This window comes from Trachymyrmex septentrionalis, unplaced genomic scaffold, assembly GCF_001594115.1.
Source record: "Trachymyrmex septentrionalis isolate Tsep2-gDNA-1 unplaced genomic scaffold, Tsep1.0 scaffold131, whole genome shotgun sequence".
In the NCBI taxonomy this organism is placed as follows: domain Eukaryota; kingdom Metazoa; phylum Arthropoda; class Insecta; order Hymenoptera; family Formicidae; genus Trachymyrmex; species Trachymyrmex septentrionalis.
In genome coordinates, this window is record NW_017304450.1 from 868,024 (window position 1) to 879,169 (window position 11,146).

The 11,146-nt window shown below is 32.0% G+C and overlaps 4 protein-coding genes across 7 annotated transcripts in view; 2 read left to right on the forward strand and 2 right to left on the reverse strand.

Annotated features, from left to right (window-relative positions):
* LOC108756971 (protein phosphatase 1 regulatory subunit 11) overlaps positions 1-217 on the forward strand; it is a 4,346-nt gene extending 4,129 nt beyond the window's left edge. Inside the window, exon 5 of the mRNA XM_018501182.1 lies at positions 6-217. The gene's annotated coding sequence lies outside the window, so the exon portion shown is untranslated. The remainder of the gene's footprint in view (positions 1-5) is intronic.
* A 955-nt stretch (positions 218-1,172) lies between these two features.
* LOC108757064 (F-box/WD repeat-containing protein 5) lies at positions 1,173-5,931 on the reverse strand. 2 transcript variants are annotated; one of them, XM_018501368.1, is made up of 10 exons: positions 5,618-5,931; positions 4,766-5,096; positions 4,033-4,190; positions 3,778-3,955; positions 3,438-3,630; positions 3,085-3,312; positions 2,397-2,572; positions 1,970-2,297; positions 1,686-1,898; positions 1,173-1,594 (listed from the first exon to the last, which is right to left on the reverse strand). In XM_018501368.1, exons 2-10 carry the CDS (start codon positions 5,073-5,075, stop codon positions 1,327-1,329), a joined length of 2,052 nt encoding a protein of 683 aa, XP_018356870.1. In that variant the 5' UTR covers positions 5,076-5,096; positions 5,618-5,931; the 3' UTR covers positions 1,173-1,326. The 2 variants fall into 2 exon arrangements, with proteins under 2 accessions (XP_018356870.1, XP_018356871.1); XM_018501369.1 differs by lacking the exon at positions 5,618-5,931 and having other exon boundaries at positions 4,093-4,190; positions 4,766-5,097.
* LOC108757065 (transmembrane protein 223) lies at positions 5,125-8,411 on the forward strand. 3 transcript variants are annotated; one of them, XM_018501372.1, is made up of 6 exons: positions 5,125-5,196; positions 6,138-6,156; positions 6,355-6,547; positions 7,461-7,786; positions 7,944-8,086; positions 8,274-8,411. In XM_018501372.1, the coding sequence occupies exons 3-6, from the start codon at positions 6,393-6,395 to the stop codon at positions 8,409-8,411; spliced, it is 762 nt and encodes a 253-aa protein (XP_018356874.1). In that variant the 5' UTR covers positions 5,125-5,196; positions 6,138-6,156; positions 6,355-6,392. The 3 variants fall into 3 exon arrangements, with proteins under 3 accessions (XP_018356874.1, XP_018356873.1, XP_018356872.1); XM_018501371.1 differs by lacking the exon at positions 5,125-5,196 and adding an exon at positions 5,241-5,312; XM_018501370.1 differs by lacking the exon at positions 5,125-5,196 and adding an exon at positions 5,444-5,517.
* Positions 8,412-8,757: 346 nt separating this feature from the next.
* The window catches only part of LOC108757044, a 3,867-nt gene continuing 1,478 nt past the window's right edge, over positions 8,758-11,146 (reverse strand). Inside the window, exons 2-6 of the mRNA XM_018501315.1 lie at positions 10,504-10,609; positions 10,191-10,404; positions 9,791-10,005; positions 9,435-9,710; positions 8,758-9,181 (exon numbers count right to left, since the gene is read on the reverse strand). Of these exons, the coding sequence (XP_018356817.1) occupies positions 8,914-9,181; positions 9,435-9,710; positions 9,791-10,005; positions 10,191-10,325 (894 nt within the window). The 5' untranslated portion in view covers positions 10,326-10,404; positions 10,504-10,609 and the 3' untranslated portion in view covers positions 8,758-8,913. The remainder of the gene's footprint in view (positions 9,182-9,434; positions 9,711-9,790; positions 10,006-10,190; positions 10,405-10,503; positions 10,610-11,146) is intronic.

Sequence of the window (11,146 nt, forward strand, 5' to 3'; positions counted from 1 at the left end):
TTTAGGTACACAAACTTCAAATATGATTTTGCACTAGTATATGTACTTATATTACAGTGCTTTAATCGCGCAGAAGATTATAGATATTATTGAAATTGTTCATTATTATACATGTCTTGCGAATAGTAAACTATTCAACATTCTTTGAAAAGTAATTTCATCATTCCTTATATGTTTACGTCCGATTAATGTTATTTACTTTACATGTACTATTTGTTATTTACTATTTACCTAATATATAATTATAGATTTTATGCGCTAGAAAAAAAAAACATTATTTTGTGATTTATGATAATATTTGATTTATATATTTAATTATTAGTTTGCAATTATATTCGGATATAAAGAAAAATTAGGAATATATGTCAAAATTTCATTTTTGTTTTTTTGAGAGATTTATTACATTTATAATTTTACAATGCAATTGCTTTATAATACAAACTCAAAAAATGAAATAATGTATTACAAATTACATTGTTGTACGCCATAATTATAAATAATTATGTCGTATTACATATGACAAAAAAAAGATACAAAATAGTGCACATTTACATTTATTCCTTGTTTCCTTTGTTTAATATAAGCGTAGGTAGATGAAATTTGTAAATATTTCAAATATACATAAAAAATATACAGAATAAATTAAATAAGAAAATCCGAAATTTTAAGGTCACTCATAAACAAAATTACAATCATAAGGAAACTTAATATTCATTGCACACTTTCATTGAGTTTCAATTTTTAATTTCGTTTAAAAATAAATTTTAAACTAGTTCCATATATATATATATACTTTATAGATTTTAAGCTGATTTTAAAAAAATAACTTGAGAAATCATTAATGTGCATAGAATAGGAATAAGCAGATAGAATTTTTGATTATGAGGCAAATCACTGATCTAACATTAGTTTGCGAGTTCTGAAAATTTAAAAATAGTTTGATAATAATCTATCTTTGAATGGATGATATAATTTTAAAATCTTTTGTAAGTTATTTTTTAATTTTGCATCATAACAGACATGTGTCAACAATATATTCTTACGATATTTATTTTAACAACATTCTTAGTAATTTTTATTTTTTTCAAAATAGAAGTACTCGTCTAATGAGATTCTATATTATATTACCAAAAAATGAAAGTCTGCATATGTAATTTGCATATAATCCCAGGTAATCGAAAAATATATTCTTATCATATTTGTGCTTTTATGCAATAATAGTATTCTGGACGATTTTGTATAGTATATACTAAAACTTAAGTGTAAAATATATCTCTAAGATCTTGTAAAAATAAATGTTTAAATTAGAAATTTAATAGTTTTTAATCAGTCAACATTAGTGCCGCATTTCTGATATTTATGTCTCTTTCGCACTTCCATCCCCCTACGATAAGATTTTTCATCTAAATCTAAAGCCTTTACCATAGCCCGACTTCGCCATATTTTAACTGTATAGTCATCACTGGTTGTAACTAACATCTCAGGATCGCGTGGATTAAAAGCCACTGAATTGACTACATCACTATGGGGAAATTTTGCTAAACAGATTCCATAATGTCTATCCCATAAGTAACCGTGTTTATCTTCCGCACCACTGCAAACAAAAATTTTATGGCAACTATTTTATATTTTGGAAAGTTAAATCTTGATTAAATTAATAAATTAAATACAAGCGTATTAATTACCTTGCTACGTATTCATTACATACATCCAGAAATATAAAGAAACATTCATTATTAGGCGTGTATGCTTTGTGTGCCCTTAACATCGTGCCAACTTGCTTCAGTGTTACCAAGTCGATTACATGAATATCGATTTCTTGAGCTATCGGCGGTGGTTGTAAAGGATTGGTAATAACGTAACCCTTCGGCCACGGCCTCGAATTTACATAAAGATATCTGAAAATCCATGCATAATTAAATGTCTATACATCTCAAGTACATTTATTCTACATGACTATGCAACTGACCTATGATCGGGAGAAAGTCCCATTCCAATAATGTGACCATGGAGATCAATTAAATGATCTATTTTATCAAATTTGTCCGCCACAGATTCATAATTTAACCAATCTTCTACTGATGGAGTATTCTGTCTCTCTCGTTCCCTCTTTTGTTGAGCTATTCTCTCGCGCAGTGATGGTCCCGGATCCAATCTTCGTGGGAAAGTAACTAATTTGATCCTCTTAAAACCAACTTTATGCGGAGTATATGTTTTTGAGCCAGTTGTAAAGATAAGAAGTTTTTCGGGATTATTGGCTAACTCGTCTGTATCACATTCTTCGGTTATTGAAGATTCTGTAAACTCATTTTTTGTCATCATGTCCTACACAGTGATTAGGATAGCCGATTACAGTTATTTCCTATTGCTATGTATTACATGCGTAATTTGCCTACCTCCAGACTCGCTCTCCTCCTCCCATTGCGGATTCTCACTTTCGCTATCGCTTTCGTGTGCCTTCTTCTGCAGCTCAACCTGCCTATATTCCTGATTGTATTGTATAGGACTAGCATATTCGAAACCATCACCCAGTTTCCTCCAATTCGAAAATGCACCTTCTAATTTACTATATCTATCATGTATATATATTACGTATATTAACATCCACATATTAACAAGAATATGTAAGATCTATTCTTAAATTGAAAACCTTGAATTCGTTTCGTTTTTGATACGAAGAAACGTTTCATACAAAAGTAAAACGGTCTCATAAGGAACGTATTTCGGTCACGTTGTTCTTTTTCTAGGTGGAAGTGCCAAGAAGATATGAAGATTACTTCTACTTTTTTTTAATGGAATTATATAATTTTTTTACATAATATGATTCCTCTAATTATTCTACGTATAAAAGGTAAAAATATGAAAAAAACCAATGAGATATTTTACACTTTATTTTAGCACATATAACATGAAAGATTAAATATATTGGTTTTTTTTATATCTGTACCTTAATATTATCCCCCTCGAAATCGTCTCATTTTCATCTAAAACATTTTTTCCGTATCATCAAAAATGAGTGAAATAGTCAAGGTTTTCAATTTAAGTGGACCATACTATGCGTAAAAAAAAGAAATTTTCACATACTGTATTCTTGATGATGAAATGTAGTATATTGGTTCTTCCTGACTTTGCGAGCTATTAGATTCGCCTGAAGGAGACAACAAATCCTTGTGACTTGGTGGATTTCCTTTTTCTTCTTTTGTATTTGAGGAAGATGGTTGGCTCTGTTGTTCTGTGGATTCAGCTGGAGCAGGTGCTAAACAATTTGCAACCATAATCGCTCTAATTGAGGAAGCATTTCCATTATAGAACCTGAAAAATCATTCGCAACGGCATGAAAAAAATATTATAATCCATTTAAGAAAATTTGTTTATGTTTCTAACAAGAAGTCAAAGATTCAGATCGATTAAAAAAATATACCGAGTTGTTACTTTACCTAAAGAGTTGCGTCATAATGGGCACATGTTCGCTAGCTGATTCCTGGTTTGCCTTATTGAGCCAAACTACGCTAGTACTAACCAAATGTGCCAACCAATGTAGATTTCCACTTAAAAGGTAACGTTCGCTGTACCATGTACCAAATATGTCATACGGCTTATTCATTACTCTACACTGGAGATCAAATCCAGCTACAAATAGACAAAAAATACATATAAGAATGTATTGGATAGAGATAATTTCTTTTATCAAAATCTATCGTCTATCTGTCTATCAGATAAGATCTTGTTGACTCCCAGTTTAAGATTTATTTTAGATAAGACCTTAATTTCACTTACGTGCTACTCTGAATACTGCTATTTCACCCGAAGTACTATGGGGTGTACCAAAATGGACACCAGACACAAGAAGTAACGTATCTGTACAATTGAACTGGGAAAATTGTGTATATTTCCAACTAAACGTCTTCATATCATGCCAATATTTTATGGTAACCGGATACTGACTTTGCCATACCTAAAACAAGATGATGTGAATGATAAATATAAGTATATGAATGAAAGTAATAATTGGAAAATGAAAGAAGAGCTTACAAGAATATATCCATCTTTTGAACAAGTTGCAAACATTTTGCCATTATGGGAAAAGCTCACGTGTAAGACCTGATGTGAATGTTCTTTAAGAACTTCAGTTTCTATCAATGGAGTGTGATATGCCAAGCGTTTGAATTCACCCAACCAGGAAGTTTTTCCTACGAAAGAATAATCAATATAAAGAATATATTGATAAAACATATACATATGTATTTAATAATAAAAAATTTATTATTACATATATTTATATAGTATTATAAGACGTGATTTTTCTATGTACATAAAAAGATATTCTGAAACACCATTTGTCAAAAGATAAAAATTGAAAATATACAAGATTGTTTTATAAGAATATATAACGACAAAAGTAGCATTATAACAAAGCAATAATCAATGAACGTTGCTACTAATCTGAATAATTAGGAATTCATGAATTACAAATTAATTCATTTAAAAAAAAAGTTTACTTTGTTATACACACATTTCTTTGTCTTTAAACACTGTTTTATTATTTTATCTATTATTATTGCTTTTACATTTATTGTATCTTCATAAATGCCGTATGTGAAATCATTATCCGACGTGGTCGAATCTAACAATTTTGCTCCGAGTATGAATGGATCTTCTCGGAAAATAGACGGTACAAATTTATATTTTCTCTACGCAATATCCGGCGGAGAATGTTATTTTCGATCGCGTGAAAGTGCCGCGAATACTTAGTGGCAAGACATACCTGGCACAATGCCGACGTCCGGATCTATCTTGTACGTACGATAAAATAAATACTTCCAGAGGAACTCATCGCGCGACACTCTGAACCACGATCGGCACACCTCGCCCGCGGTCAACAATTCCCTCGGCGTCAGGTACTGGAAGATGCTCAGGAGAATCGAGTCCGACATAACGTACCAGTTGAATTCACCGGATTCACCCTCGCTACGCGACGAATACTCGCTGCCGTCGTCCGACTCGCTGACGTCCTCCACGTCCTCGTCGGACGGTCCAGGCCGGTCATCTCGCGCGGTATCCTCCACGTCGTCCATCGTCGACGCGCGGTTTATTTACTGGAACAGCTGATATCTGTCAGCTACTGCACTGGTCGTGAATCAGTCGTTAGTGCCGTCGTCACGTCAAGGATAAGGAAGAACGCGAGTTCGACTCGAGGTTAGAATTGGTTAAAATTCACGTAGTCCGCCACTCTCCGAGGCCGTTCACGAACGAGAACGAGTACAACTGCATCGCGTCATTCGCGTCCGCGTCGCGCAACACCTGCACGCACGGTAAAAATACGATACGAGCTGCTGCATGAATTGCATCTCGGAAGCGGCACGTATTCGTGCCAATTCGTGCCCATTCGTGCCCGACGTATGTTTCCGTGAACGGATTAATTTCCACGTTATCTTTCAATGAATTTCGGAACACCCTGATTGATTTGCTCTGATCCTGATCTGATATTCCTGATGTTCTGATATTCTAAAAGAGAACGTACGTAATGTGTTTCTCCTCGCTTCACGATTACTACGAACTACGAGAGTCGCTGGACTAGACTGTTTCTTATAAGTTTCTTTTACCTGCTTTTACTTACACTCTCTAAATGAATAAGTAGGCCTTGAAGATAAAGAGAGCCGAGAAGTCTAAATATAAAAAATGAAAGTAGAAACTGCATGCTCCAAACCACTTGACGAATTGACGCTCGCAATCACTCGCAATGTTCTTGAAATCATTCCATTCTTTGTTTATTCAATGTTAAATAAGGACAAACAATGCTCGCAAATACGTGAGCGTCAACAAACGATAGAAAACTAGATTATTTATCCTACTCACACTTTACTGCACTTGGAAACACAATTAAACAATTGAGATTGTCCTTTGTCATTCTTTGTATTGAACGCTTTGTATTTTTTCATCATCTCTCTCTTTTTCTTCAACTCTTATCTTATTTATCTTATTTTAAGTGCAGAAAGTACGATATAGTGTAGATATAAAGATCAGATCCTCGTGTTTACCTTTTTCTACGAATTTCCTAACCTCTAGCCTAAAAAGTTTACTTATAATTTTATTACTGTTGAATTGACTATTTATAAATAAAATTTATATTTTTACAGATTGCAGTAGAAGAACTTGGTAAGAATATAGTAACTTTTTATGCACGATTTTTTATATAAAATTATAGAATATGTATATACATGTTTTTTGGATTACCTCATTATTAATAAAAAGAAAAACAAAATTAAAATAAATGTAAATGTTTGTAAATAAAAATAAAATGTTATGTGTAGAAAATGATTTTAAAAGCAAATTAACATTTTATAAAATTTTTAGAGTTGCCTCTTGTGACATAGAGTGAAAACAATTTCAAAATGTTGAATCTAATTTTGAGGCATCCTATTATTCCTAAAACTTTACTAACTCAAGTACGATCTGTCCATGGAATCACACAAAAATATTTTATATGTGACAAGAATATATTTTCAGCGGCAATGACTATTAGAATGTTTCTAACGAGATGCATAAGGTAAAGAAATATAATTATAATAAAACTTTTGATAAAATATATAAGAATAATAATATATCTAGAAATATTTTTAAGTTTTAATCATTGATTATTAAGAGAATGTTTGTATAAACATTCTCATATATGTACAGGATATTCTTGATCGCTATTTTGTTACTTCTTTTAATTAGAAATGAAAGAGAAAGATTAAAAAATAGAATATTATGTCAAAATATCAATATTATTTTACTGATTATTTGAAATTTAGTGACATTTAATTACTTTACATTGAAAAATATTAATTTCAAATGGAAGCTAAAATTAACTATAGGATTTCCTGTATATTTTATAGTTATATATACGAGGGTCGTTTGAAAAGTCCGTGCAAAGTCACTGCTGATGGCACTACTGGCGCGTATCAAGGTTAGATTTAGTTAGTAGCATCTCTTGGAGGAACACACACCAAGTTACAGCCAGATCGGTCTATTTGTTTGTGTTTGGCATTCATTTGAATCGAGGAAGTCGAGGGGGGTTTGTTTCTGCAATCACGTCCTCGTTTCCATAAAATCTTTTTCCCGCCAGCCATTTCTTCATATTGGGGAACAAATAGTAGTCCGAGGGAGCCAAGTCTGGAGAATAGGGGGGATGTGAGACGAGTTGGAACCCTAATTCCATTAATTTTGCGACCACAACTGCTGAGGTGTGAGCTGGTGCGTTATTGAAAATCACTCGACTTCCTCGATTCAAATGAATGCCAAACACAAACAAATAGACCGATCTGGCTGTAACTTGATGTGTGTTCCTCCAAGAGATGCTACTAACTAAATCTAACCTTGATACGCGCCAGTAGTGCCATCAGCAGTGACTTTGCACGGACTTTTCAAACGACCCTCGTAAAACCTTATAAAACAATATAAATAAAAATTATCTGTAGATTATCTGCTGGAGCAACACGACAAACAAGAGAGAGTTTCCTTAAATCAAACAAATTGATACAAAATTTATTAATACAGCGTCGACAAATGTCACAATTGGATGTAAACACAAATGTACAGAACAATGTAATTTTATATAAATTTGAAAGGAATACATATTTTCGAAATTTCCAAATTTTTGGAGCTGTACAATTATTTTGTTGTTCAGTATTGGCTTTTTATAGTTATACTTCATCATTCTGGGATATACACAGGGAAAACTTAAAAGAACATTTACTGAAATACATGTTCCGATTTGGCATATTTTTCTTTGCAATTATGATAGGTAAGAATTATCTTTTATATTTATATGTATGTAATATATAGAGATTCACGTTTTACTTATGCAAAAATTCATATTTTTATCTTATTTGCTAAACAATCCTTTACATAAAATGGAGCAAATAGATTTTATTCTTTTTGAGATTGTATTTATTTTGTAGGTCCCCTTGTGTATCTTTACATTTATGCTACGTGCGCTCGTAGCATCAAATACATTATTTTAAATAAAGGTGGTAAAACACTTTCAATTATTACTTATCATATGCAAAAGAAGAAATCCAAGCTAAATTTACCAGTAGGAATGGTAAGAAACATTTACATAATAATTATAAATATAAAGTTATAATAAATTATATATTTGATATACATAATATTTTATATACATAATATTAATAATAATATATAATAATTTTAGAGCGTGAATACAAAGATAAAAAATAAAATTTTTTCTTTATTTGACATGTTTCTTACATTTGAAATATTTTTTTAAGGTAAAATCTACCGCAGACAGACAAGATAATATAGGAATGTACCTACCACTTAAAATAAAAAATAGATCTTTTTATTACCTAGTTGATAAAAATGGCACTTTTGTAAATTCAAGACTTTTTGATTATGTAATGGGATAATTATTTAATTTTATGGATATATGTAGTATTATTACCAATATGTTCTTTTATTATAATACATTGAACATATTTATTTAAAAAATGTCATTACCGTCATATATTTATGCTTTATGTATAAAATATAAATATATGCTTAGAATTATCTATTATTAGAAAGATGTTATTAATATATCGATATACTAAATTGCGAATTACCAAGTTAACGTTAAAATTTCTTAATGTTATTTTTCAGGAAAAGAAACTATTCTTTTTTTTTTTTCAGATGATTTATATTAGTATTACACAAATTACAAATATAAAATATATTGACAATTTGTATTTTCTGGAAAAGAAAAAATAATGTTAGTACAATATCTATGCACAAGAGTCCATATAAGTATATTTTATTGCACTGAGATTAGTTTTTTATTCGTCATTGGTTTTTCCAAATCTCTTACGAGTTGGTAGAATGTGTGTGAATTGGTACTTTAATTAATGATCGATACTATTCTTTATATTCCAATCAATATCTTTGATTTTGCCTGTCATAATACTTTCCCGAGTATTTACTGTATCGATCGCTATAGCCATCATCCTGGTATTTGTCTTCGGCTTTATAATAAACTTCAGGTGCTGTAGAACCAACACGACCTTGCCAGTAATGAGTCCAGTATAGATCTTCTGGATTAATATCGTGTGGATGTCTGGCATTTTTGAACACATGTACGCAATACACGAGACTACCGATCAGTGTCAAAAATCCAAACACAAGAAATACTATTCCCAAGATCCTAAAAAAAATTGCATTTTGTATAAAATTGTATAGAATACACCACTCCAATTGTGCAATCTATACATTATGCTCTCTTTCAATTCCTTACTATTAATTATTAGAAATACAAATCGATATACATATATATAAAACTTTTGCAATTTTGTCTTTTATAATCGAAGTAATTATAATTACTTTAATACATATTTATATAAATTATAAATCGCGCGCGCGTGTGTGCGATGTAAAAATTAATCACACAGTACTCTTACCAAACGACTAACGGCTGGAAAAATTGTATGACGATAACGAAACCTAAAGTAACTAGAATCAAGCCAAGATTGAGAAGTAACATGAGGCAGCAAACGCCCTTAGTGTTTGGGCAGAATGGATTAGGCGTTGACATAGTTTCCACGATAATACCGCCTTTTCGTGACGTACGAGTTTTCACTGTCGAAGTGCCTGACCTGCCGGAACCGTAGCTATAATGACTAGGCGCTCTGTGGTCCAATCTGGAGCTTGGTGCGAGACTACGGCGTGATACCCGACTATAATGGAAAATACACATTTTCTATTACAGATATATTTATGGGATATTGAATGCTACGTGTTTATAAATCTGAGCGACCTTATGTCGGAAGTAGCTCTATATGCAGCACTGGTGACATATATATCTGAACCATTGTCACAAATACTGCCATGCGAGGCACTTTTGCGAAGCGGATGCAAACTATGCTTCGAAGATCCGGACAGGACCGAATCGCGAGTGTTATGCGCACTTCTGGATCTTCTGTCTTCTTCTCTGTCATACTTGTCCGTGGGATTCTTTCTTGTAGGTTTTACCTATAAAAGAAGAGTTTGAGAAAAAAATTATAAATAATAATTAAAAAATATAATTTAAATGTACGTTATATATGTATATAAAAAGGCGTATGTATTTTACATTATGTACACTAATATATGTAGAATAAAATACGTTTTAATCTAAAAGAATGTCTTTGCCCCATCATGAGTATAAAATGCATTACCATAGTGGTATGCTCGTTAGCAACGATATACTCAGACACGGTGCGGTCCGAAGGAGCTTTATGGCTCTCTTCACCATCTGTAATGTAATCACGATTTCCGTTAATATGATATCCAGCATATTTCGAAGTATGCATTTTGAAGTATCAGTCGTCGACTTGTGCACAAGGAGCGTCAAAGACAAGTAACTAATTAATAAAGCTTATTTAGCTCTATCTAAAACAGAAATAAATATCAATTTATCGACAAATCGATTATCAAAATTATTACAGTCACTTTTTTTTTTCAAAAAAACCACGTAATGATTATACTTACTCTGCATGGATGCAACGTAGAATGTATCCGTTTCCATTCTTACTTAAAATATATTGCATATTTTCAAAGAAAATTGTGCGTCATACGCATCATTTACACCGTCAACCTGCAACAAAAATACTTTTTTTTTACGTCGCTAAAAGGAATAGACATTCTTAAATCTTTTTTCTTTTTTCTTCATATTCTCCGTTTTTAGTGTTGTTTAGTAACGGCATTTAGGATGTATTTTATTATATAGATAATATCCTTTGTGATTGAATATAAATTTAGCGTAAGGTGTGGCGTTCCTTTAAATGCTGCCTGCGCATAAAGATTGCAAAACGGTGCATCATTATGGGATTGTCTCGCGACCGTAGGCAGTGATGCCCACGAGGCGTTCATCGCATTGGGTAAATCCTTATTTAGTACGATGATGTCACTTGGCAAGGACATGTACGTGCAACATCTTCGATCAATACATAAAGCGCATATATAACTCTTCGCCTCTCGTTGATCGTTTTCTCGCGATTCTTTCAAGGTAGTTTCTTATTGTTCGTTTCACAACAAATTATCTGTCATAGTTACATATCTTTAATGTGCACGTGTGTTTAGCGCATCGTGAAATTTTTTTGGCCGGCATATTTACAAATCGATTCTTATGTAT